This window comes from Salarias fasciatus, chromosome 11 (genome assembly GCF_902148845.1).
Source record: "Salarias fasciatus chromosome 11, fSalaFa1.1, whole genome shotgun sequence".
NCBI classification, from domain to species: Eukaryota; Metazoa; Chordata; class Actinopteri; order Blenniiformes; family Blenniidae; genus Salarias; species Salarias fasciatus.
The window spans coordinates 33,408,820-33,434,385 of NC_043755.1; the positions used below are offsets into that span (position 1 = coordinate 33,408,820).

Here is a 25,566-nt window from a genome sequence, read left to right on the forward strand (position 1 = left end):
AAATTACACAATAAATCTGACATTCACATTATGAATTTACAGTCTGACACTTCAACGCCTCCTAAAACAGCGTATTCAACCAAGAAATTGACTATTTTAATTCAAGTATGACAGGCTTAGTGGATAATATATAATATGTAGTACTTCTCTACGTTTTTCTAGAAAGTATTTTGCTTAGACTGAAAAGATTCTAGATACTTTGAACTGAACATGTTTGATGGGAGGTTTCCAACGGTTATTGTTGATTTTCACCCTCAGAAACTTTATTTCCATACTTCTCTCTACCTCAACACCTTCTGTCAGAACTTTAGAGTCACAGCAAACCACTTGTTTTGCAAAAATTGGGGTAGTTTATTTGAACCAAAGAACGTTTTTAATTTTATGAGCTCTGAGTTAATTTCCTGTGAGAGCTGCTCAACATTCTCCCCTGGACAGAAAATATTTATCATCAGAAAACAAGATCAAAACAGTCTGCTGTTTTACAGCTTTTACATCCACCGTCTGTCTCTGGGATGAAGAACTAGGTTCCAATACTGACCCCTGGTGGACACCATGAACAGTCCAAGCATGAAGACTGAAAATGATCTATTTTCACGACTGTTGCTTCAAAATTGTCATCCAGAGTGAAGCCACCAAGTCTCAATTCAAACCTCCGTTTATGGCCTTAATCTCCATAAATATTTCATATCAGAACCAGAATTTACCAAAGAAGTTCACTTCAAAAAACTGAAACCATGTAAAAAAAATTCATACATTTTGTACATAACTGTTGAATAAAACCTGATCCTATATGATCCTATATAACAGTTTAGCACTGACCTCACAGGAAGAGGACCCCGGTTCGACTCCAGGTCAAAGGTCAAAGCGTGTTCTCCTGGTAGCCAGTCAATCAACCTGGAACACAGTGTGTGTGTGTGTGTGTGTTCACACGCATTTTTCTATACTTGTGGGGACCAAATGTACCCACAAGGATAGGAAAACCTGGCACGACGTGCCTTGTGGGACCTTTTTCCAGTCCTAATGAAACAGTGTTTTCTTGACCATGTTGTTGTTACTGAAAAAAGTCAAAGGTCAAAAACATTTCTTTAGGGTTAGGCTGTGTTGTGGTCTGGGTTAGGATTAGGGTCAGGGTTAGGGGTTAGTAAATGCATTATGTCAATGAGTGTCCTCACAAGGATAGAAATACAAACCTGTGTGTGTGTGTGTGTGTGCGTCATTCTGCGTGTGTTTTAGACCAAAAGCAAAGCGAAGAGTTTTCAGGTTTTATTTGTTTATTTTCTGGAAAATAAAGTGAAGTGGAGTCTGTTTAAAAATCTGCTGTTAGCTTCAGAAGCACCTCGGTTTACAAACATTCATATGTACAAGGCGCCGCGCGGCGTTCCTGCCCGTCACGACGCACGTCTGCAAACGACGCAGAGCAACGACAAACCTCCGCGTCCGGGTTCCCGACGGAGCCCAAAACAAGCAAAACAGACGGAAAACAAAAGCAACAAAAAGGGGAGAAAAAAAACAAACAAACAAAAAGAAACAAAAGAAACAAAATTAAAAAAAAGAAACAAAAACAAGGAAAAAACAAACGAGGTGATAAATTCAATATGTCAGTACAAAACATGAAAAATATCAAATATGGCCTTGAACTGATCCCTCTCTGTCACACACACACACACACACACACACACCACACACACACACACACACACACACACACACACACACACACACACACACACACACACACACACACACACACACACACACACACACACACACACACACACACACACACACACACACACACAGAACCGGCGACGTTCCGCAGCAGTTCTCCTGCAGAACCGTTCCACGGAGCAGAACGCGGTTTCACTTCTGTAGTTCAGGTCAGAAATTCAGGTTTTAATTCCTGTGAGTTTCTCTAAAAGGGTTAAACTTATTCCTCTTCACTCTGTTGCTAGGCAACCACCGTCCACCACCGCCAGGCGCTGCGCTAAGCTTGCGTTATGAAGGGTTAATGCAGGCTGTTCGTTCGTCTCCGTCAGTAACAAATTCATCCCATCTTCTAAAATCTGTGGAACACTTCATAATAAAACTCAGGGCCCGTTCACGCAGCAGCGCTTCAAGGCAAAACGCATCCTTTCATTCCTCCATTGACACAAAGTTTTCTAAAAAAGTTGCGTTCCACTGGAGTTGCTGTGTGAACGGAGCCTTGGTGTCTGAACGCCTCGCGCTCTACAGGCCGCAGTGGCGGGCTGCGGCCAGCAGGGGGCGGCAGGGGGGCGTCCTCGCCACTAACATGGCTTTCAGTAAACTTTCAATGTGAGTCAAGATGAGCTGCTTCAGGGTAACCCGACGAGTGGATGCGGGAGGGCGCGGTGCGGCAGTGGTTAGCACTGGCCACCTCACAGGAAGAGGATCTCGGTTCAACTCCAGGTCAAAGTCTGTTCTCCTGGTAACTTGTCAATCAACCTGGGACAGTGTGTGTGCATGTGTGTGTGTACGCAAAAAAACTTTGTAATTTCTGGTTAATAAATAAAAATAATCTGAATAGAAAAAAGCATCAAGCAGCAGAGGGGAGGGGGCGGGGCCAAGAGCTGTCAATCACAGTGAGCGAGTTTAAAGGGTTCAACGTTTACGATCGTACGAGAAGACGGACTCATCAGACCACCACAGTCCTCATCCTGGACCAGCACAGTCCTGCACCTGGTCCCACTGTGGACCAGAGACCTCACCTCAATGCCACAGAGTCAGACTGGACCACAAGGAACCTCCAGAGATCCAGGACCGTCCAGAACCAGCAAAAACACAACAAAAGAACAGAATATTACCAGTCCAGAAACAGCATAAAGTGGTCCAGAGTCCAGTCTAAAGCCTGCCCAAGGTTAGTCAAACCAGTCTAAATCTAATCCTGGGACCAGTCCAGAAACCGGTCCTGGAACCAGTCTAAATCCAGTCCAGGAATTAGTCTAAAGCCAGTCCAGAAACCCGTCCAGAAACTGGTCTAGATGTGGACTAAGATCGAGTCTAAAACCTCGAAAGCTGGTCAAAACGTCCCTTGAACCAAGTCTGGATCCAGTCCAAAGCCCAGTCTACAACCAGTCCAGAAACCAGTCTGAAAGTGGTCCAGATCCTGAGTCCTGAGTCCAGCCCGGGTAGTCTGAGGAGGATCAGAACAGTCATGGCTTCGCTCCTGTTAAAGTGGCGGACAGCACAGAAAACTGTTGCTGGTTTTGGGACTAAAGGGTTCCGAGCATCTGGGGCCCTCAGGGTCCTCAGGACCTCTCGGGTTCCTTGGGGGGTCCATCAGGACTTCTCGGAGCCGCTCCTGAAGCTCAGACATGATGCATATCAGCTGCAGAAGCTGTAGCGCTGCCGGTGGGTCTATGTACAGAGTTCCTCAGGTAGAACGTGCAGGTCGGACTCGGTAATGCCTGAAGACACGAGAAGACTCGGGTTGCCAGTTCTGGCAGGCTCCACGATGCCCCCCCACAGGGACCCCGGGTCCGTCCACAGACGCCAGGTCTCTTCCACCTCCCGGTGGGTGGGCGTGTCCTTGCCAGGTGGGCGGGGTCACTTGAGGCGGTCGGAGCGGAACGAGTCCTCCACGGCCGGGTCGGCCAGCATCAGGTCCCCGTCCAGCATGTCCAGGGACAGGGGGTCCATCCTGAGCTGGTCCTCCAATGAGAAAGGGTCCATCTCGAAGCCGGGGACGTGGGACAGGGCGCTGGCGATCTCTTTGGACAGACCGGTGGGGGAGTCACCTGCGGGGGAGGGGCACAAATATTGATCACGAAATAAGTATCCAAAACTTGACCCTCTGCCAGACCCGCCCCTCTCTGCCAGACCCGCCCCTCTCTGCCGGACCCGCCCCTCTCTGCCGGACCCGCCCCTCTCTGCCGGACCTGCCTTGCTCACCGGTGAGGATGATGTTGGGCACGTTGTGTCGCCCCTCGCCGCCTCCGCTGTAGTTCTGGTTCTGGTTGTTGAGGAGCTGCTGGTCCCCGGGCTCCTGCAGGTCCAGGGGCCCCTGGCTCTGGGAGGGGAACTGGCTCTTGTCCGCGGTGCAGCTCAGACCGGAGAACCCGTCTCCCTGGTGGTCCGAGGTGAACTGCAGCAGGAAGACAGCCAGACGGTTCCAGAGCGCCACAACAGCCTCGACTAACGCTTCAGCTCCTGGTTCGTGTCGTGACCGTCGCTTCACCTGTTTCTCAGTTTATCGACTCATTTACTCCTTTATGTTCTTCAGTGGTGAGAGGTACCTGCTAGTTAGTGTTAAACGCTTGTTATTATCACCTGCCGGTTAGTTTACCCGCTACTGAGACAGCTGGTTGCTAGCTGGTTAGCTGGCTTAGCTAGCTTGAGGTACCTGTGTGTTAGCCAACCTCCCTGTTCAGAAGCACCTGCTGGCTGGTTTACCCATCAGTTACTTTACCTGCTGGTTGGATTTGCTGTTGAGCTGCAGGGTCAGGTATGGGTCGTCCAGCAGTGAGTTGAGCAAGGCATCCTGGGTAAAAAAAAAAAAAAAAAAAAAAAACAGGTGCTGTTTAATTCACTGACTACAGTCTTTATTTAAATTGAAGTTTTGATCGGGACCCGTTTGGCCCGTTTTACTCGTGGCGCCATGAGTGGACTCACGTTATAGAGGTCAGAGGTCAAACTCTGGTTGAACTGCTGGTGCTGCGGGAGGCCGCCGCCCCTCTGAAGCTCCACCTCCTGTTTGACTTGGCACAGGGACGACGTCTGGACGCACTGGTCCAACGTCCCCTCGCTCTTTATGGGCATGGCCGGTCCCATCGGCCTCTGCTGCTGCAGGAACACATCAGAACCAGCAGAACCAGCAGAACACATCAGAACCAGCAGAACACATCAGAACCACCAGAACCAGCAGAACGCATCAGAACCACCAGAACCAGCAGAACGCATCAGAACCAGCAGAACGCATCAGAACCAGCAGAATGCCTCAGTGTCATCAGGACTGTGAGCAGCAGCAGTACCACCAGGACTCAGTACCATCAGAACCGTGGGTGTGAGGGGGTCCGTACCGTTCCAAAGTGCTGCTGCATGTGCTGGTTTCGCAGGTTGTGCAGGTTGTGCAGGTTGTGCAGGTGCAGGTTCTGCTGCGGCGTGGCGGGCCGGGGCTGCTGCAGGCGGTGCAGCTGCTGGTGGTGCTGCTGACCCAGAGGAGGGGGCTGGTGGCTGAGCGAGTATGGAGGGAGCCTCTGGTCCAGGGGGAGGCGGCTGGTGTCCAGAGGGACGCCCTGCGGGGGGGGGGGGACACCACATCAGGACGGGTTGGTCCGGATTCCACAGGGACCACCGTCGGGTCTCGGCTCGGCCTCTTACCTGTGTGATGGAGGACAGGGTGGGGGAGATGGTGGGGGAGAACTGCTTGGAGTGGTGTCTCCTCGACTCCCCCCCCATGGACAGGATGAGGGGGGACAGCTGGGCCCGTCTCCGTGGCGACGTGCTGAGCGCCGGCTGACTCGGTCCGTAAGACGACGCCGAGGAGGAGGAGGTGGAGCCGCCGCCGTATCCCGGGTTACCGCTGGACGCCGACTGCAGGGAGGAGCTACTGAGGGACGAGTGCAGCGATTGGCTGCTGAGAGAGGAGGGCAGGGAGGGGGAGGAGCTTAGGGACTGCAGAGAGGGGTTGCTAAGCGATGAGTGCAGGGAGGCGGAGCTCAGGGAGGCGGAGAAGGAGTGGCTGCTGAGCGATGATTGGATGTTGGGATTGCTTAGCGACGAGGGCAGGGAGGGGTTACTGAGCGTGCTCTGTAGAGATGCCAGGAGGCCTGAGGAGGAAGAGGAAGACGAGGAAGAGGAGGAGGTAGAGGGAAACGAGGACAAAGAGGAAGGAGAAGAAAAGGAAGAGCGAGGAGGAAGAGAATGGCAAGGAGGGAAAGGAGGGAGAAGAGGGATAAGAAGAAGAAGAGACAAAACGAGGGAGAAGACAAAGGAGGAAGAAGAGGAAGAGCAGCGAGGAACAGGAAGAAGCAGAGAAAAAGGAGGATGACGAGGGAGAGGAGGAGGGAGAAGGTGAGGAGGAACCCTCTGATTTTCAAAATAAAGCACCACGAGTCTTCTGAAACCGAGATTAGATTTACACAAAAACATCGACAAACAGCTGTAGTCTCAAAATAAAACACCTCATCTCACATTATTTCAACGTGACAAACTGAGCTCCTTTTCAAAGTAAAAGCTGTTTCCACTTTCAGATAAATCAGTCTTTTTCATGCTGTGACAAATGCTATTGACATCCCAACATTCCTGGTTACCATGGTAACTGCATGACGCTGTTGTGTCAGATACAGGAAAGACAATAATGAAAACTATTGGAAGAACTACTGGGTCCGGTCGGGAAGTGAACGAGCAGCAGCAGCATTTCAGAGAAGATGCGTTTTCCCCCGTTTCCACGGAGACGGAGTCGGAGCATTTTCAAAAAGCTGCAACACTCTCATCCCGATCAAACGCCTCATCTGCCCCTCCACTGACACAAAAAGCCCCATCCAGCCCTCTCCTGCCTGTCGGGGTGATTTCAGAACATCCGCTCTGTTTCGTCTCGCCCACACACTTCCTGTGGTAAGCGTCAGCCAATCGCCGCGCTCCGCTCATGTATGAAACCCAGCGTGACGTTTCCATCGTAACCTTAGTTTCAGCATCAGACAAATGTCTCACGCTGCGTTGGTTCTGAACGGCAGAGACTCAAACCAGGCAGGAAACTTCTCCACATCGCAGACCAACGCTTTAACCAGTGACCGACCGCCCCCAGCCCCGGCCCCGCCCCCGGCCCCGCCCCCTCCCTGGGCGGTCGCTACCTGGCGTGTGCTGGTGGAAGCTGCCGTTGCCTCCGGGCGTGCTGCTGGCGGCGGTGATGCCGAGCTGGGTGAGGGTGGACGCCAGGTTCCCCGTGCTGCTGCCGCCGCTCAGCGAGGCGCCCGGGCCGCCCGGCTCGTCCTGGTCCAGCGGCGTGGGCAGCGGCGAGGGGAAGTGGAGGCTGGACAGGTCGGGCAGGGAGCCGCCCGTGTTGAGCGCCGAGGGGACGCCGTGAGCCGGCGTGGACGGCTGCTCCAGAGACGTGAAGACGCTGGGGAGAGGCAGGGCGGACGGCAGGTGAGAGGAACCCTCCCCATGTAAGACAGAGCAACTCCGAGTGGAACCGCCAGGGACCGGAACCGAGCTCTGCAGCCAAACCTCCAAAAAGCCCGTCATGTTCAGGAGAAACTCTACACCTCGTCCAAAACCAGCTGAGAACAAGTCAGGAACAAAATCACATTTCTCCTTCAACCAGGTCTGAAGTAAAAAAAAAAAAAAAAAAATAGTCTGAAGGCAACGCAGAACTAGTGCTGAACTAGACCTAAACCGGTCCACAACTAGCTCAAACATTCTCTTAAATGGTTCTACGTTAGTCCCATAATAATCCCGAGCTCCTAAATAGTCCCAAAACATCCTGAATCAGTCCTGAAAAAGCTCAAACACTCTCCTCAACCAGTCATAAACTAGTCCCAAAACAGTCCCAAGCTCCTAAACTAGTTTTGAACTCATCATGAATCAGCCCTGAACTAGTGCCAAACTAGTCCTGAACCAGTATTACACTAGTTAACATACTGTATTCTCTTAAAGCAGTCCTAAGCTAGACCTGTAAAAGTCCTAAAACCAGTCCTAAACCAATGTCGAACTACTCCCAAACCAGCACTGAACTAGTTAGTGTTAAAGCAGTCCTGAACCGGTGTGAGTCCAGAGTGAGTTTGTTGCACGAGCTGACAGAACCGCAGACGGAACCAGATAAAGATGGCTGGTTCCTCAGAGAACGGAGGCCGGACTCACTTTATCCCGGGAACCTCGCAGGACTTGGGTCTGGAGGACAGCAGAGGCAGCTGGAGGAGCGGGAGAAGAAACACTCTTCAGCTTTCTCAAAACCTTCTAACCAGACCGGACTGGACTGGACTGGACCGGACCAGACCAGACCAGACCAGACCAGACCAGACCAGACCAGACCAGACCGGGTCAGATGTTCTAGTACCTTCTTGGTGTCCCACGGCTTGAGCAGTTTGCCTTCATCCAGTATGTTCTCCTCAATGGGAGGAACCGGATATGGAAACACTGAGGAGGAGGAGGAGGAGGAGGAAGAGGAGGAAGAAGAGGAGGAGGAGGAGGAGGAGGAGGAGGAGGAGGAGGAGGAAGAGGAGGAGGAGGAAGAGGAGGAAGAAGAGGAGGAGGAGGAGGAGGAGGAGGAGGAAGAGGAAGAGGAGGAGGAGGAGGAGGAGGAGGAGGAGAACCATCGTGAGAACAACAGCAGTTTGGGCTGTTTTTCATGAATATGAAAAGTGCTTTACAAATAAAGTCTGATTGATTTATTGATTGAACGACTGTTCTGTGAGAACGTCAGATGACAGAATCACGTTAAACCAAAAAAAAAAAAAAAAAAAACAAAAAAAAAAAACAAACAGGACGAAACCAGAGAAGCGGCTCAACACTCAGTAAAGAACAACGACACTGACAAGAGCTTCAACTGACCAGCCCAAAAAATAAAAAAATAACTAAAGGTTTTGCTTTGAAAAGCAATTATTCACATATAAACTAAAAATCCTAAAAACAAACAAATAAACACAGAGACAGAAACAAACAACAAAAAGATCAGCGAACCAACAGGTGAGTTCCACTGTATTAGAGTGTGACTCACTTCTTCTGGACTCTCCGTCACTCTGACCTGCAAACACACACACACGCACGCACGCACACACGCACACAGACACACACAAACAAACAAACAAACAAACAAACAAACAAACACACAGATGTGTTTCAGTCAGCAGAGTGAACGTTTCATCGTCGTGGTTTTCAGCCCCTTGTTGTTGCTCGTTGGCGTCGTGTTGCCTCGGTGCTCGGCGTCTCACCGGAGCGCCGGGCGCTCTGCGGCGTCAGGGTGGGGCGGCCCCCCGCGGTGAAGGGGTCTCCTGGGGGGGGGTTCATCACACTGGTGTGCAGCGCCGAGTCCGAGTTGGTCCTGAGGGGGCGGGACAACACGAGCAGGGCGAGGAAAACACATCAGAGGAGAGTTCAGCCAGCCTCTGAAAACCTTCCAGAAACTTCCATCACAACAACAAACCAATGCACTTTCTTAAATCCAGTTAAAGAAGACAATTTTAGAAATAAAACCCAGAGATTAATTTATTCACAAGTGGGAAGAACAACTTTAAAATGTACCCCCAAAAGTTGAAAAACTCATCTTAAATATTTGAGGAAAATTTTCGCATACAAAATGAGAGTTTACAAAAAAATATCTTTGAAAAATAAAATTGCTAATCATATTTATCTTAAAGGTGCTGCAGGCAGGATTCGGCATCTCCGCCATCTTGCTTAGGGTTACCTAAGCAAGATGGCGATTTGACCCATCTAAGATGGCAATTTGAAACCCAGCACAGCCAATCCTGTCCTGTTTTGTCTGACATCAAACCATTATGCAAGTTAAACCCCTCCCACAAGAACGTGCGACAAACGCCCCTCGACCAATCACAGTTAGAGCCTCAGGGGCTCTTCTGATTGGTCAAAGATACCTGGAGCTGTCGAGATTCCTTTTCAGCTCAGAGCAGAGACAGATGGAAATGCTATGCCTTCGCGGTAGTGTAATTATGCTACACTCCTAAAAGATTATCAATGGATACTCTAACATTTAATCCAAATAAAACACAGAAAAATTAGCATTGACTAGCTAAATCCTGCCTACAGCACCTTTAATTAGAGTAAAACAAAGATAATTTCAGTTTCTGGGGAAAGAAATTTTTTCGATGCTTTTTAACGAGAAAAGAAGTGGGCCCAACATAAAACCCTGTGGAACGCCTAACCTGATCAGCCACATTTTCCCACCGGCTTCAAAACGCCAACAGAAGCCAGTGTACAAATACTTTAACTCAAATCTCGTCAAACACATTTCAATACACAGTACGCAACAAGTCCAAAAACAGAATACTGAAAAGCAGATCGACACTCATATGGAGAATTCTGACTAACCCAGATCGATCCAGACCGATGACTCAGTGGCATCCACACTAATCCAGATCAATCCAGACACAGACAGACCACTGCAAATCAATCCTGGAGACCAATTCAGATGTATACAGATAAATGCCAATCGGTCTAGACCAATCTGGAACCATTCAGAAAAACAATTTATACAAATGTAAATGATTAGCCATAATCAAACCAGTCCCATCTAAAACAACGTGGACCAGTCAAGATCAATTCAAATCAGTCTAGGCCTACCTAATCAATCCAGACCTCAGTCGGTCAATCTCGACGTATCGACCAGAACTCAGACCAATGTATTAATGCGGTTTAATAAAGACCAGTATTAGATCAATCTGGATCCAATCAAACATCAGGACTCCACACCAGACCGATCCCAAAGGGGTCTGAACATTACAGACTGAAATAAACGAAAATCAATGCAGAACATTTTCAACAAATCTAGATCACTGTGAACGAGCCCAAACTGCAGCAGATCATCCAAAGTCTAAAACAAGCAACCGCAGAGACAAGTCCAGAAGTCCAGATGGATGCAGGAGAGACTGATAGAAGAAAGTCCAGACGAGACATCCAGAAGGTCCAGAGAAGACCGATAGAAGAAGGTCCAGAGAACACAGATGCAGAAAAAAGTCCAGACTAGATGGACACAGAAAGTCCAGAGAAGACGGATGCAGATGAAGAAGGTCAAGAGGAGACGGATCAAGAGATGATGGTCTCAAAGAAGACTCTGATAAGAAGTGAAGGTTTGAAACAGAAGATAAGAAGCTTCCAACTCATTTTCAAGTTTGAGAACGTGAAGGAGGAGGAGGAGGAAGGAGAGGAGGAAGGAGAGGAGGAGGAGGAGGAGCAGGAGAAGGATTCACCTGTTGAGTGCGGTGGTGGGAAGACGGAACAACTGGCTTTTATCTCCGGGGAAGTTTCCAGACCAATTCCTTTTTTGTGTGTGTGTGTGATCGACAAGAACAAAAACGTTAGTTTCCTCCGAGCAGGCGGAACGGAAACATCAGAAAGACGAAGTGATAAAGAGAGAGAGGAGGCAAGAACGACGGCTCATAAAGCAACAAGCTGGAAGGAGGAGAGGAGAGAGGCGTTTTGTAGACGGATTCATCGTTACTGAGCAGGGCCAGAGGAAGCTGCTGCTGCTCTGATAAATCTGGCGCTATATTTCATAGTTTTTAAAGCGATACTTCAACATTTTGGCAAATTGGCCCATTTAGCGCAATTCCTTAGTCATTTCAAACAGCATTCTTACTGTTGTTGTGAGGGCGAGCTGTTGTTTATTCAGAGGCGAGTCGGGGAAGGTTTTCGGGACAGACACAATGGAAGTGGATGGTATTTTTGTTCCCCCTCGTCAAACTCATCAAATACACAATCCAACAACCCCAAAACACTTTGGTGGACACGTTATAATCCACACATTCACTACACTGTGAAATATTAATGCAAAATTACGAGATTGAGTGGTTTATGCGAAGATTGCTAAGACGGAACTACTTACTAAACATGGCGTCTGGGCGTAGTGATTTCAAAAGAAAAAGTAGTTCCCAGTATTTGCTTCAGTGTCGTAACGCTACAATATTATTTGTTGGTGTTCCACAGCGTAGTGAATGTGCGGATTATAACGTGTCCACCAAAGTGTTTGGGGGTTGTTGGATTTTGTATTTAATGAGTTTGACGAGGGGGAACAAAAATACCATCCACTTCCATTGTGTCCGTCCAGAAAACCTTCCCCGACTCACCTCTGAATAAACAACAGCTCGCCCTCACAAAAAAGTAAGTATGCTGTTCGAAATGACTAAGGAATTGCGCTAAATGGGCCAATTTGCCAAAATGTTGAAGTATCGCTTCAAGAAAGAGTGAAAATGGTCTTTGAGACATTAGAAAATAGAATATTCTGAACTGTTACAAGAACCGTGTGTGTATGCATGTATGTACACACGCGTGTACGAAAAACGCTGAAAGGCAGAAAACAAAATGACCAAAAGAGAAAAGCCAAACAAAGCAGAAAGAGCAGAGTCCCAGAAGATGAAGGACCCCAACGCAGAGCTAGTTACAGTTAAAGCTGGTTAAAGGTGGAGACATCGGGTGAAAGTCAGGGCAAGTCGGCCGAAGTCGGTTTAAATTCGGATCAACTTGGCTAAACTCAGCATAAATTGACTGAACTTGGTTAAGGTAGTCAAGCCTTAGTGAAGTTAAAGTTGGTTAAATTAAATTCAGGTAAAGACAAGTTTGGTTAGAGTAAGCAAAACTTTCTTTCACCTTGGCTAAACTCAGCTTGAGTCACCTTGTTCAACTCAATTAAAGCTGGTTTAAAGCTGGTAAACCTCGTGCCAGTTCAGACTTGGTTAAAGTCAGTGGCAGCTGGTTACACCCAAGCAGAGCTGGGTAAAGTCGGTTACAGCTGGTTAAACCCACTTAGAGCTAGTTAAAATTGGTTACAGCTGGTTAAATCCAATTTCAGTAGTTTAAAGCTGGTGAAGTTGGTTACTCCTGGAGTCCTGGTTAATCATAATTTCTGTTGGTTAGAGCTGGTTAAAGTTGATCAAAGCTGGTTAAACCCAGTTTAAGTAGGTTAGAGCTGGTTAAACCTTGTTTCAGTAAATTCATAAATTCCTTCAGCAGGGTCGGTGGCACGGTGATTAGTACCCTTGTTTCACAGAGGGTCCTGTGTTCAAATGCCGGCTGGGGCTCGGGGCCTTGCTGTGTGGAGTTTGCATGTTCTCCCTGTGTGTGTGTGGGTTCCTCTGGGTTCTCCGGCTTCCTCCCACAGTCTAAAAACAACCATGTCAGGTAAATTTGTGACCCTTAATTGCCCCTAGGTGTGAACGTGAGAGTGCACGGTTGTCTGTCCCTGAGTGCTGGGCTTGAGACAGAGTGGAGGACTGTCCAGGGTGGACCCCGGCCTCGCCCGTATGAAGCTGGCACTGGCTCCAGCCGACTCCTGAACAAAAGACAAACGGCTCGGAAGACGAATGAATGAATGAGAGCTGCTTAAAATGGGTTACACCTGGTTGGTTGTTTAAATCCAGTTTCAGGAGGTTAGAACTGGTTAAAGCTGGTCCACTGTCAGGAGGTTAGAGCTGGTTGGGTTGTGGGCGTGATGGCTTCAGGCGCCTATGAGAAAACTCCAAGAGCTGTTTGAACTGCGTGCTGCCTTCAGGAACACTATTGGACCGCACTGAATATTCAATGATCTGCTGTTTTTGGTCCGTTGCTCTGATTCAGATATTTCACGTGTCCACTAAGAGTGCCGCCAGCTTCAGAGGAACTCGGAGACGTCAGACTGGGAGTAAACCTGAGAGGACCTGAAGCATCACATCAAGGTTTCACAAGCTTTAGAGAAACTTCAGAAAAAGCTTCAGAGCAGAGCAGTTTCAAACAAGATGCTGCGGAAGCAAACAAACAGGCGTCCCTGCAGGCAGATTCGTCTCCATGGAGACGGGAAGGAGGAGGAGGGATGGAGGGGGAGTAGCAGACCACACCTTCTCCAGCTGGGGTCCGGCGGAGGCGACAGGTATGCAGAGTTGTACAGAGAGTTCTCCACCTGAGGAGGAACCTGGTCAAGGAAACAACGCTGTCAGCCAATCACGTGTCCCCGCAGCTGAGTCAGCCAACCAGACACACATCAGAACGAGCCGCTTTAGCTTCATTAGCCTCTGAGGTAACCAACCCCTTCACCTTCAAGGGTAACTCTGTGAGCTTAAAGGTGCAATAAGTAAGACATTTATTTTCAAAATAATTAAAAACATTCCCAACTGTCGCTTGTTATTGAGGAAACAGTCCCATTCAACAATCTGTCTTCCTCAACAATGTCTTCAAATTTTTGTCAAAGTTTCAAACTGAGAGATACGGGACAACTTCAACAACAACTTCGGTGGGCGGGACTACACCGTCACTACTTCCTGGTTCCAAAGCCAATCATATGCGAGTTCCTGAGGTTGCTGAACAAGTAGCACTGCCCCTCCTATCTGATGTCTGTGTAGCCGGCCGTGCATCGCCAGCCAAGCGTGTTCATCGGGAGCTGCCGTGCGACGCGCCGAAACTGTCGAAACTCACCCAAACACTGCAACCTGGCAGCCTGCGTGACACCCTCCGAAGGGGGCGGGGCTTATGTGACGCAATGATATCTGGTGCATCTTTAAATGCTAACTCCTGTAGCATTAGAAATAACTCATAACTTCAAGGCTAACTTTGTTAGTTTCTGGCGTAAGCCCTACACCTTCAGAGCTAATTATGTTAGCTTCACAGCTAACTCCCGTAGCGTCGGAGCTAACTCCCGTAGCGTCGGAGTTAACTCCTTTAGCGTCGGAGCTAACTCCTTTAGCGTCGGAGCTAACTCCCGTAGTGTCAGAGCTAACTGATCTGGCTTCAGAGCTAACACCTTTAGCGTTGGGGAGCCAACACCTTTAACATTGGGGAGCTAACTCCTTTACCATTGGGGAGCTAACTCCTTTAGCATTGGGGAGCTAACTCCTTTAGCATTGGGGAGCTAACTCCCATAGCGTCAGAGCTAACTCTCATAGCATCAGAAGTAACGTCTTTAGCTTCAAGGCTACATTGACGCCACCTGGTGGTGGAAACAAGTCTCTTGTGGTTCCAGCGGGGTTGCTGAGGTGGTTCTAGAGGTCTACAGTTGGAAGTGAAGGATACTTGGCGGTTCCTGTACGGCCGGACGGGCGAGACGAAGCGGCGGTCTCTCTGGACTCGTTCCACCAGGCCGTGATGCCGGGTAGAACGGTTCGACTCCAGAGTGGACGGGAAAGAGCCCTGAAACAGAGACAGGGATGGGTGAGACAGGTGTCCTCACTGTCCCCCACCCCCACAAAAACACTTCCACTCTCAGGATGTTCACCAGTTACTTTTTCCATTCAGTAACTAGCAGCTGTGGTGAAGGACTAGTTTGCGGTGGGGGTGCAGGGCGGGGTACCTGGAAGTCCTGGGGGTTCCTGCCGATCTGGTTGACGTTGGGTAGCGAGCCGCCGTAGTACGGTCCCTGACTGCGGGCGAGGCGGAGCTTCTGAGCCTGCAACTAGACACACACACACAAACAGTAATCTGATTACAATCTCCAAGTACCTGGAGCACATTCAGTACAAAGTGAGCCCGTGAAGATTCTCTCTGAAAGACACCGAGACCCAGGACTGAGGCGGATGATGCTGAACGCTTTCAGGAAAAGACGGAATTGTGATTTTTCTGGCAGATGTTTCAATTCGGCTTCGATTTGCGAAATTTCTTGAAATCAAGCTTCATCAAGCACCGCAAAAGTTTCAAAACATGACTCAAAATGACATTATTCCATTCAAAACATGAAATGTCGTCTAGTCCGTTCCAAACATGAATGCCAAGAGGCTGCTTCGAAAGTGTTCATTGCAGAGAAACGTGCATTCTTTAAAGTCCTGTTATTACAACTGAAGAAGTAATGAAGTCGTCTGTCACTTAAGCTGTAAAGCAGTAAACTGAACACTCAGCGCTGAACAAACACTGATTATCCAGGCTGTAAATAAATTATATTAACCAATATAGGCCTGCATGCACAGATTTTTTTTTTAATGTATGGTGATTAAACTTATAAGGCTGCTATTTTTAGATACGGCAGGATAACGAGCTCCTTTATCGGCCACAGTCTCAGATTTGAACCTGGAGAAGCGTTGATAACCATCTTCGTTTTCTCCGTTTATTTCTCTCTGCAACTCACGAGGACAGAACCCAACGACAGTCCTCTGCCCCAGCTCATTCCATTGATACACACACACACACACACACACACACACACACAGCTGTCAGTCACACAAACAATCAGCTGTCAGTATCAGGGTGTGTGAAACTGTTTCTTGTTGATATGAACAAACATTAAGTCGGGTGTTCAGGTTACTAATTGGCCCTTAAAAGACCGAACTGTCCCCCCAAACGGGTGTGTGTGTGTGTGTGTGTGTGTGTGTGTGTGTGGTGGTGGGGGGGGGGGGGGGGGGGCGGGGTTGACAGGATGAAGCTCAGATACCATCAGCCTGATTTCCTCTGAAAAAAAACTGTGAAAAACAGAGAGGCCTGTGGAGGATCCACTCTCAGAGGCCTGCAGACCCCAGACCCCCCCCTCAGTTCGGGTACAGATCAAGGCTTGTGAGGCGTTCGGGTACAGGGGGGTATGTACAGGGCATTCAGGTACAGGAAGGTATAAACGGGGCATTCAGGTGCTGTTCAATGCTTGTGAGGCATTCAGGTATCGTTTCGTTTCATATTTCTGAACATAAACAGTTAAAAATGCGAGTCGCCTGGACAAGATCAGGTGAATTCTACCTGAAGGATTTCGAGTAACTTCCTGAAATCACCCTGATTCCTGAAAGTCACATCCAGCAGCACGCTGACAACCTCCACCCTGGAAAACCACACCAGACAATCACACCAGTTTATCAAAAAACAGCATGAGAAAGAGCGACATGTGACTCATTATGATCCAGCAGAAGGTACAGTCTGGTTTGTCTTCTGGTGAATTTCCAAAATCATGTCCAGACGAAACTCCAGGTGGACGAGTCCAGAACATCTCCACTCCGAGGATGTCCAGGGACCTCCACGTTCCTGGATCATCACCTCCGGGGTCACCTCAGGTTCCTGGATCATCACCTCCAGGTCTAGGTGGACCTCCAGATGTTTCCCAGATAGATCTTCAAATGGATCTCCAGGTGTATCCCAGGTGGATCTCCAGGATCCCCTCCAGGTGGATCATCCTTCTCCATCCTCAGACCTCAGGCAGCGGAGGAGCTCGGTCAGGAACGTCTATCTCAGCTGTGCGAACCGGGAGAAAACTTGACTTGAAATCCTCGGCGTGACAGCCTGACTTTCTTCCGCTACATGTGACATGTTGTCCCGCGGTGCCTCTAGAAAACTGTCCCGGCTTTGGAGCCCTTTCGGCGGGACGTGACGTCCGCCTCGGCTCGTAAACAAACGGCGTTAGCCGCGCGGCTAACGCAGCTAACACCGCTAACGACGCTTCGGAAGCGGGCAGCGGGAGGCAGCAACCCGTCCCGCACACAGTGAAAAAACTCCGCAACCGCCCCGCACACTCCGCAGGGCTCCCTCCCCCCTCCGGGGCCTCCAGCTGCCCCCGGAGCGCTGCGGCAGAGGCAGCGCGCAGCCGGATCCGCCAGCCTGACAAGCCCGGACAAGGCCTGCGCTCCTCCGGGCAGCTCCGCTCCTCCCGCTCCGTCTCAGACTCACCCTGGTGGAGGTGATGTCCATCATCACCTCCTGGAAGGCGGCCGTCTCCTCGGCCTGCCGCTGGGTGTGCAGCGCGATCTTCTCGCTGAACTTCGGGTTGGTGCCCCCGGCCCGGAGCTGGATGCGGGTCCGGAGTCCGGGTCCGGGTCCGCAGCCTGAGCCCGTCGCAGACATCTTCACCGAGGACGGGACGACTTGACGTAGTGGAACGATTTTCAGCAGAGAGGGCGGAAAGAGAGGAGCGCTCACTCCGCTTAGACTTTTGAGGACCGAAAGCCGTCACATCACAGCAGAAGCACTGGGGACACCGGAACAGGAGAACAGTAGAACCCCGGAGCATCTTTTTATTTTTATTTTTTATTGTTTACACTTTGAGAAATGTCCCTCGGTCCAAAAACGGGACCCTGTGACGGACTGGGTTTTGGCCCTCAGGGTTATATTTGAACCCCCAAGTCTTATTTTTGGCGTTCCTCTCACTGCTGCCTCAACTTTCTGGAATGTGGTTTAGTTAAATTTAATTTACGAACTTTTATATTATTATACACTTCAGGATCTGTGTGTGTGTGGTGCGCGCGCGCGAAAACAGACAGATGGGGCGGGGGAATGGTCTCCATGGTTACGGGGCTTTCTGCTGCAGAGCACGCGCGTTGTGCGAGGTCAAATGAGAACACGGCGGCGTGGGCGGAGCGTGCCCGCCCCTCGCGGGCCGGAGCCCACCGCGTGCTTCCTGCGGCGGCGGAGTGAGACCTCCTGTTGGCCGAGGAGGTGCTGTGCGAGCTCGCAGGAGGCCGCCGAGCTCCCCCTGCCGGCGGAGCGAGGCGGTGACCCGGAGAGGAGCCGCCGAGTTCGAGTCAGATGGTCAGAGTGGAATCTACATTCAGTTTTTCAGAACATATATTATTTTTATGAAGACATTATTATTTATAAAACATATGAAATAACAACAGTGGAATTAAACGTCTCTGAACTTCTAAAAGTACCGCTTTAACTTCTTAAAGTGTGTTCTGTACATCAACCAGTGGACAGTTTGAAGGACAAAAGTCAAATGTCGAAATGTTGAGGTTTTCAGTCACTATCTTCCTGCAGGCTGGAGCCAGTGCCTCCTGGGAGCTGGTTTAGGTCCTCGGGCCACAGTTGGACAAACTGGGTAGTGTAGCACATTATCCTACTATTTTTTTTCCCAACAATCTGAAATCGACTTTCATAAAACTTTCAGTGAAACGCTTCATCGAAATGTGACATTTAATTTAGGAAATAAGAGATGGCGTCACTTCCGGCGTTGCCATGGCTACAATTTGATGAAGAGCACGGCGGTGACCACAGTAGGAAGCCACCGAGCAGCGCCGCCACCTTGGGGATGCGGCTGCGTGCGGCGGCCAGCTCGTGCGGGAGGACCTCCATGAGGTGATGTAGCTGAAGGTTCCCACCGCCAGCCCCTCCAGCGTGCCGCACGCCAGCTGTAAGACCGTGGCGACGCCTGGCCCCGGGCGAGGCCGAGGCCCAGCGCTGCGCCCGTCGGCGACGCGGCGGCGAACAGCAGCAGGCAGCCGGCCACCACCGAGCGCCGCAGCCGGCCGCGCGACAGCTGGATGCTGAGGCTGAAGGACACGACGCTCTGGTGGACCATCAAAGCCAGGCAGACCCCCGGGACGTCCCGCCCCCCCTCCAGGAGCCCCGCCTCCAGAAGCCCCGCCGCCAGCCCCTCCAACGCCGAGTGCAGCGACAGCGAGAAGACCAGCACGAAGGCCCGCAGCGCCGACCGAGCGCCCGAGTCCACCTGGACGGGCCCGTCCGGGTCGGCCGGGTCCACCAGGAGGCCCTGGCACTCCTCCTGGAGGGACGACGACTGCTCCTTGAAGGCCAGGGTGAGCTGCTCCAGGACCAGGACCAGGAAGAAGCCCAGAGCCACGATGAACTCCGGGAGGGGGAACCGGAGCTGAGAGGAGCCGGAACACAGGAGAACTTCACCGGGTGTTCAAAAAACAGGCGTCAAGGAATCAGGTCACGTCGTGTTGTCCTGTCTCCTGTCGTGTCAGCTGTTGCGTTACCGTGACGCCGGCCTCGCTGAAGGTCTGGGTGAAGCCCTGCAGGTAGTCAGGCAGCAGGTCCAGCAGGCAGGCGGCCAGAAACACTCCTCCAGCAAAACAGCCGAGGAGGCTGAGGAGGAGGCGGCGCACGTCTGCAGCACGGAGAGAAGAACACATCTGGACCGAGCCTCCTCATCCCTCCACACACCTGCCCCCACCCCTTCTCTCTAGCCCCGCCCCTCATACTTATCCCCACCCCTTCTCTGTAGCCCCGCCCCCTCACACCTGGCTGCAGGCCGCAGGTTCTCCGGAGGACGCAGAGCGGTGTGAAGCCGCTCAGCAGCGTGACGACCAGCAGGACCACCAGCGTGCCAACCTTGGTCTCTAGAACCGGGATGTGCTCCAAGCTGAGGCCCGCAGGCCCGTCGGGGGGCCGCCGGAGGAGGGGGGCGAACATGGGTCTGTCAGCAGGATAAAGTTTTTATCTTTAAAATGTCAGCTTTAGAACCGTTTTCCCTCAAATTCATTTTGAAGTTTTATTTGTTTGTGTGAAAATTCAACACGTTCTTAATTCAGCCTTCAGAATAAAGTTTAATTGCCAAAATTAATTTTTTTACATAATATTTTGAGCTTTCATATGATCTTTTCATTTCATGAAGAGGTTCAACTATATAACTATGGTTTGAAAATTTGGCAGATTTCACTTATTCATAGACAACAGGATTTATTTTCTGTGTAAACATTTTATTCTGAAAACATTAACATGCCTTTTTTTCCCGACTTTTGAAAATAGGAAAATTCAAGTTTATTTATGGAAAAAAAATACTTTTGGTTGAATGAATGGAATCAGCAATACGTTTCCATGCTTTTGTGTGAATATTTTTCATTTTTAGTTGGAAAATGAGTTTTTTGTCAACTAAAAGATGGAGCCACGAGGCTTTGTGTTAAAACTAACTGGAGGTTCAGAGGATTCCCAAAACATGAGACGGATTAAATAAAAAAAATAAGTGACGATTAAACACATCCTGGCTTTTTACCTTCATTTTCACAAAAAAACATTCACAAATATACGGGTTATAGTTAACCATGTTTTTGTTATTTAAGACTTGATTTTATGAATAACGTGACTTTATAAAGACAGGTCCGGGTTTTTGAGGGGAAACAGACTTTTCCTTCAGACTGAAATCCGGGTTCACTCGACAGAACTCGGGTAAACTCGGCGACACTCGGCTGCTTTCGGGTCTTACCTGCTGCCTTCGGGTCCTCCGGCTCTGGTTCCGGGTTCGGTTCCGGCTGGGACTGAGCTGGATCGGGTCCTGCCGCGGGTCCGCGGGGCCGGAGGGGCCGGGTGGGGGTTCCAGTTGCGGGAGCAGGGTGAGGGACTGTCTGGGAAGCAGTGACTCAGATTCCCATCAGCTGTCCGCCCCCCTACCGGAAGTACAACAAACAGCACGGCTCGGGTCCTGCCTTCAAAATAAAACTGCCTCCGTCCGTGACAGTTGTTGTAATCACACAAATGTGAACTTTGTCGTTGTGTTTCAGACTCTTTTATCAACTTTTGCCTCACTACGTGTAAAACACTTTAAATATTGTGAATATAAATCAGCTTTCCATTTCTTTTTACTAATATTAGTGCTCTTATTTTCATTCTCTTTGTCATTCAGAATAAGAATAAAGCTCAATTTTATGATACTTTCTGGAAAATCCTAGTTGATAGTATATATGTGGACTAAATGCAGCTTTGTTTTTCATTTATTACAAAGGTGTTTCTTTGTTGCCAACAAAACAATGTTTCAGGTGAAAATGTGAATCTTTTGTTGTGTATTGGGGGTCTATTTACGTGACAATTGTGCTTGGAGCCACGTGAAACACAATTTTTTGAAAACACCTTCCAAGGTAGAACTTTTTGAAGACACGTGGGCTCTGTCGCCATGGAAACACTCCTTTATCTGGTTGTTGTTTGGAGAAGTGTTGTTTCTCATTAATGACAGAAAATTCAGATCTGGTGAGATTTCCATGCACGCTTGATGAAGACATGTGCCACACTACACCAAGATAGTAATCATCTCAAGATTTATTCATGAAAACCAAACCCAGTGGGGTTTTGGATCCGGGAGAACCACAGACAAGCAGGAATGTTTGAAGAACATTTGCTGAGTGTTGGTCGAGTAGCAGTGACGTTCTTGAAGCCGTTCAGATATCTGTCTCCAGAACATAATCCTCCCAGTAGTCCTTAAAAAAAGACACATTGGCGTTGTTCTCACAGAACTGGCGTAGCCCGGACCAGACCTCCGGGTCCACGTAGGTGTAGATGATCAGGTAACCTCTGAGACTCGGCAGAAAGGCTTCCAGCTGAGCCAGGAACACCGCGGACACCGAGGCCAGGCTGCGACCGAAGATGTTGATGTTGATGCGCAGGGCGTCGTGTCGGTACGGGACGGCGTACGGGGGCGTGCCCAGACCTAGAGCTTTAGGTTCGGACTCCCGGTCGACGATCCAGGTGAGCCCTCGGCGGCGCAGCACCTCCAGGTTGGCCTCCAGCGGCTTCAGGGGCTCCCAGTCGCTGATGATGGTTTCGCCGGGCAGCAGGTTGGAGACCACGTGCCGGGTCAGGATCAGGGTCTCGGCCTGCTCCCGGCTCAGGGTCAGCGGGCCGCCCAAGGAGGACTCGCTCTCCCGGGCCAGTTTGGAGCGAAGCTCGGCGATGAAGGGGCCGAGGTGGGCCGCCTCGCAGCACAGAGACAAGATGGCCTGCAGGGGGCGACACGGGGGCATCAGGAGGTCACAGTTTGATCAGTCACTGATTGTTCACCTAAAATGATGACAGAGGTCTGTGATGTTCATCATAGCTACACCTCCACTGTGAGAGACAGAACGTGAAAAAAAGCACAGGAATATCACTAAGTAGGATTTTTAAACATTTTATTTAGAAATTATGGTGGAAAATAAGTATTGGGTCAATAACAAAAGTTTAACTCAATTCTTTTTAATATAACCTTTGTTGGCAATGACAGAAGTCAGAGGTTAACTGTAGGTCTTCAGCAGGTTTGGCCCTGCAGCTGCCATTTTGGCCCATTCCTCCAGCAGGTCCTCCACAGCAGTGGTGTTTTTGGGGCTGTGGCCAGGAAACACAGATGTGGTCGAGGTCTGGAGACTGGCTGGACCACTCCAGGGTCCAGGTCTGGAGACAGACTAGGCCACTCCAGGACATTGAAAGTCTTCTTACGGAGCCCCTCCTTGGTCGCCCAGCAGTGTGTTTGGGATTGCTGTCATTCGGGAAAACCCAGCTACGTTTCATCTTCAATGCTTCATCTCTCCTGAACACTGATCAGTCGTTCTGCCCCCTTTGCAGAAAAACAGCCCCAAAGCATGATGTTTCCACCCCCGTGCTTCACATTAGTCATGGTGTTCTTGGCATGCAGTTCAGCATTCCTCTTCCTCCAAACACAAATTGAGTTTGTACCAAAAAGTTTCATTTTGGTTTCATCTGACCACATGACATACTCCCAGTCCTCTTCTGGATCCTCCACTCAGACGGGCCTGGACATGTCCCGGTTCACGTAGGGGGACGTGTCTGGCACTGCAGGGTTTGAGTCCCAGTGGGCGTTGGGTGTTACTGTGGTAGCCCTCTGGTTCCAGCTCTCTGCAGGTCATTCACCAGATCGTCCCGTGGAGCTCTGGGATTGATGCTCACTGTTCTCATGATCACTCCAGGACGAGGTCTTATGGTGCTCCAGATCAAGGGAGATTATCAGTGGTTGTGTCTGTCTTGTCTCTTGGCCATGGTAGAGTTTGGAGTCTGACTGCTTGAGGCTGTAGACAGGTGTCTTTTATACAGAGAACCACTTCAAAAAGGAGCAATTAAAACACGTAATGAGTGGAGGACAGAAGAGCCTCTTAATGCTCGGGTCGACGATCTTGGAAAACTAGCACGTAAGCACGAATGTAGCATCTCCCCAAGGCTCCGCCCAGCTCCCACCACATTGGAGAAGCTCCCGTTGGGAGCGAACGCACTGGACGTGGAAGTGCCGCGCGCACGGAGTTTGTGATCGCCTCCAATGTCATGAACCTTTCTGACTGCCGCACGCAACGTGCATAGGAGCGCAGCGCACCGCTCCGCTTCCTTCTATTTTTCACGCGAGCCGCGAGCGCAGAGAGCTCCTTGGCAACGTGCGCGCGCTCTGAACCAGGGCCAGTGCACGCCATTGAAATGTACGCGCAGGGGGCTGGTAGAACGGCGAAGGGATTTGATTGGTTCCTTAAGAGCGGTCCGCGCCTTACGATTGGTCGGAGTTTTTACTGTCCTTTGGCCGCTACAGTGGTCAGATTTTTTTCCGCACTTTTTTCCGTCCACATAATGTATTGACTTCTCCCAGCGGGCAAGGAGCATTTCACTCAGCATAACAAAAAATGCTTTTGGACAACACCGTCTACCCTAACTTTAAAGAAGAAGTTACAGGTCTGTTAGAGCCAGAGATCTCGTTTGTTTTTAAGGGACTTATTTTCCACCATAATTTACAAATAAATTCTTTATAAATTCTACAATGTGATTTCCTGGATTGTTTTCCTCATTCTGTGTCTCTTAGATAAAGAAATATAGATAAAGATAAAAATAAAGATAAAGGCTCAACGCTTCATGGCGGAGTTTCGAAAGTCAACACTGGCGGCCATCTTGCTTCAGGCAGCTTTCAGCTGGATCAGTGATTCTGAAGGTACAAAGCTAACGCTCTCGTTTTGCTGAATAAAGACGGATTCAGTTTGTGTTCATTTGAAGTTCACTCTCACTCGATGCTCTGTGCATCTGGAAAGTTAAATCTCAAGTTGGGTAGAAAAAGTATACATCAAGTAACTTGGAGGCCTTTAAATGTTACTTTTATGCCCAAGATTTTAAAGACATTTAAGAGTATCATGAGAATAATACGTTATAAAGTAAAAATATTAATAATACATCATTAAATGATTTGAATTATCAAATTTTCAAAGTATACATGTAATTCACATTATTTTATTACCTTAATAATGAGTATATATTTTGAATATATACATAGAAAATATCGTCACTTCTAATTCTGTGCCTGAGTTTTTGTAGCCTGCTTGATTTAGCATAAATACTTGTTCTTGTGACCTCTGCTTCAGGGAGCAACATGTGAGAGTTCAAACCACACAAAGTGAAGTAAATGAGAGAGTGAGAGCCAGGAGGCGGCGCCAGAGTCTGTTTGGAAACAGGAAGTCAGAGTGCTCCTTGTTTCAGCTCCTACAGAGCGACACACCTCCTTTGCGATCACTCTGTACTTGGTCAGAGTCTCTGGAGTCGGTGCTTCTCCTCGGGTCAGTCTGACAGCACGGACTTCTGGGTAATGTTGGCGGACGTGGGCGGCCACGTGCCTCTGGATGGCGCCGGCAATGCCCCGCCCCCTCAGGTCAGGAACCACCCTGAGGCCCTGGACCACGCGGTCCTGGCCACCGTCCACCAGCAACCGGACTCCAGCGCCACCTACAGGACACACAGGACACCAGATCTCATTCAGCCTTCAGGAATCTGTCTCACCGGATCGTCCATCACGACACCTGTGAGGTGAGATGACTAACCACTGACATCCTCACTCAGTCCTGACTGCCGCTGAATGTCTGATGATCAATAAAGCGCGATTGTCTTCAAATAGCAACTTCAAGTTTCTTCTCGGCTCATTATCAGCAATTAGACTGAAACTTTTTTCACTGAAGGAATAAACATGATATAAAGACATAACAACTTGAAGCTGATGGAAAAAGGAAAGTTAAAAGTGAGGAATGTGGGTGAGCGTGTAACCTTGACCCCCCTCCAACAGCCTCGACTGATCTGACCTAACCCTAACCCTAACCTTCTGTGGACGTGCCAGATGCTTCTCAGTCTAAGATCCGGGCACCTTGAGCTGTTCCCAGGCACATTTGGACTTGAACTTGTACGATGGTCAACACAGGATCTGTGTATTTCATGGTTATTTGATGATGATTACATGCAACGCACAGTTTGGTTTCTCAATCATTAACTGAGACCCTATATGGCGAACTTGGACCAGCTGAATACTCCTCATGCAAAGGAGATGTGTTGCCTGGAACCTCCTCCGCAGAGCCTCTACATCACCCGACTCGTCCCTCCAACAATTCTAATAGCGTGCCAAAGTGACACCGAGCACCAGAGAGGCGCCCAGACAACGGGGGCAGCCATTGGTCCTCGACTACGTCATGGAGAACGTCAGGAAACAGAGGATGGTGTTTACTGTTCACGTTACTGGAGAAACTGTTGCGTTAAACAGTAAAGAACACACCA

General features: G+C 49.6%; 2 protein-coding genes across 4 annotated transcripts; both read right to left on the minus strand.

The window, feature by feature from the left end:
* Nucleotides 1-1,261: 1,261 nt before the first annotated feature.
* Nucleotides 1,262-17,403, minus strand: LOC115396166 (CREB-regulated transcription coactivator 2). Of its 3 annotated transcripts, none has more exons than XM_030101878.1 (16): nt 17,230-17,403; nt 14,945-15,046; nt 14,668-14,784; nt 13,500-13,561; nt 10,881-10,949; nt 8,889-8,998; nt 8,675-8,701; nt 8,015-8,094; nt 7,819-7,868; nt 6,810-7,078; nt 5,338-5,786; nt 5,037-5,252; nt 4,630-4,797; nt 4,427-4,498; nt 3,910-4,102; nt 1,262-3,755 (listed from the first exon to the last, which is right to left on the minus strand). In XM_030101878.1, the coding sequence occupies exons 1-16, from the start codon at nt 17,401-17,403 to the stop codon at nt 3,565-3,567; spliced, it is 2,349 nt and encodes a 782-aa protein (XP_029957738.1). In that variant the 3' UTR covers nt 1,262-3,564. The 3 variants fall into 3 exon arrangements, with proteins under 3 accessions (XP_029957738.1, XP_029957737.1, XP_029957739.1); XM_030101877.1 differs by having other exon boundaries at nt 4,630-4,800; XM_030101879.1 differs by lacking the exon at nt 10,881-10,949 and having other exon boundaries at nt 4,630-4,800.
* Nucleotides 17,404-17,536: 133 nt separating this feature from the next.
* slc39a3 (solute carrier family 39 member 3) lies at nt 17,537-20,662 on the minus strand. The gene is given in 6 exon segments (XM_030101890.1): nt 17,537-18,632; nt 18,635-18,695; nt 18,698-19,165; nt 19,278-19,408; nt 19,542-19,717; nt 20,504-20,662. Coding segments are annotated over 5 exon segments (993 nt in total). The 5' UTR covers nt 19,714-19,717; nt 20,504-20,662; the 3' UTR covers nt 17,537-18,471.
* Between the last annotated feature and the right edge of the window lie 4,904 nt (nt 20,663-25,566).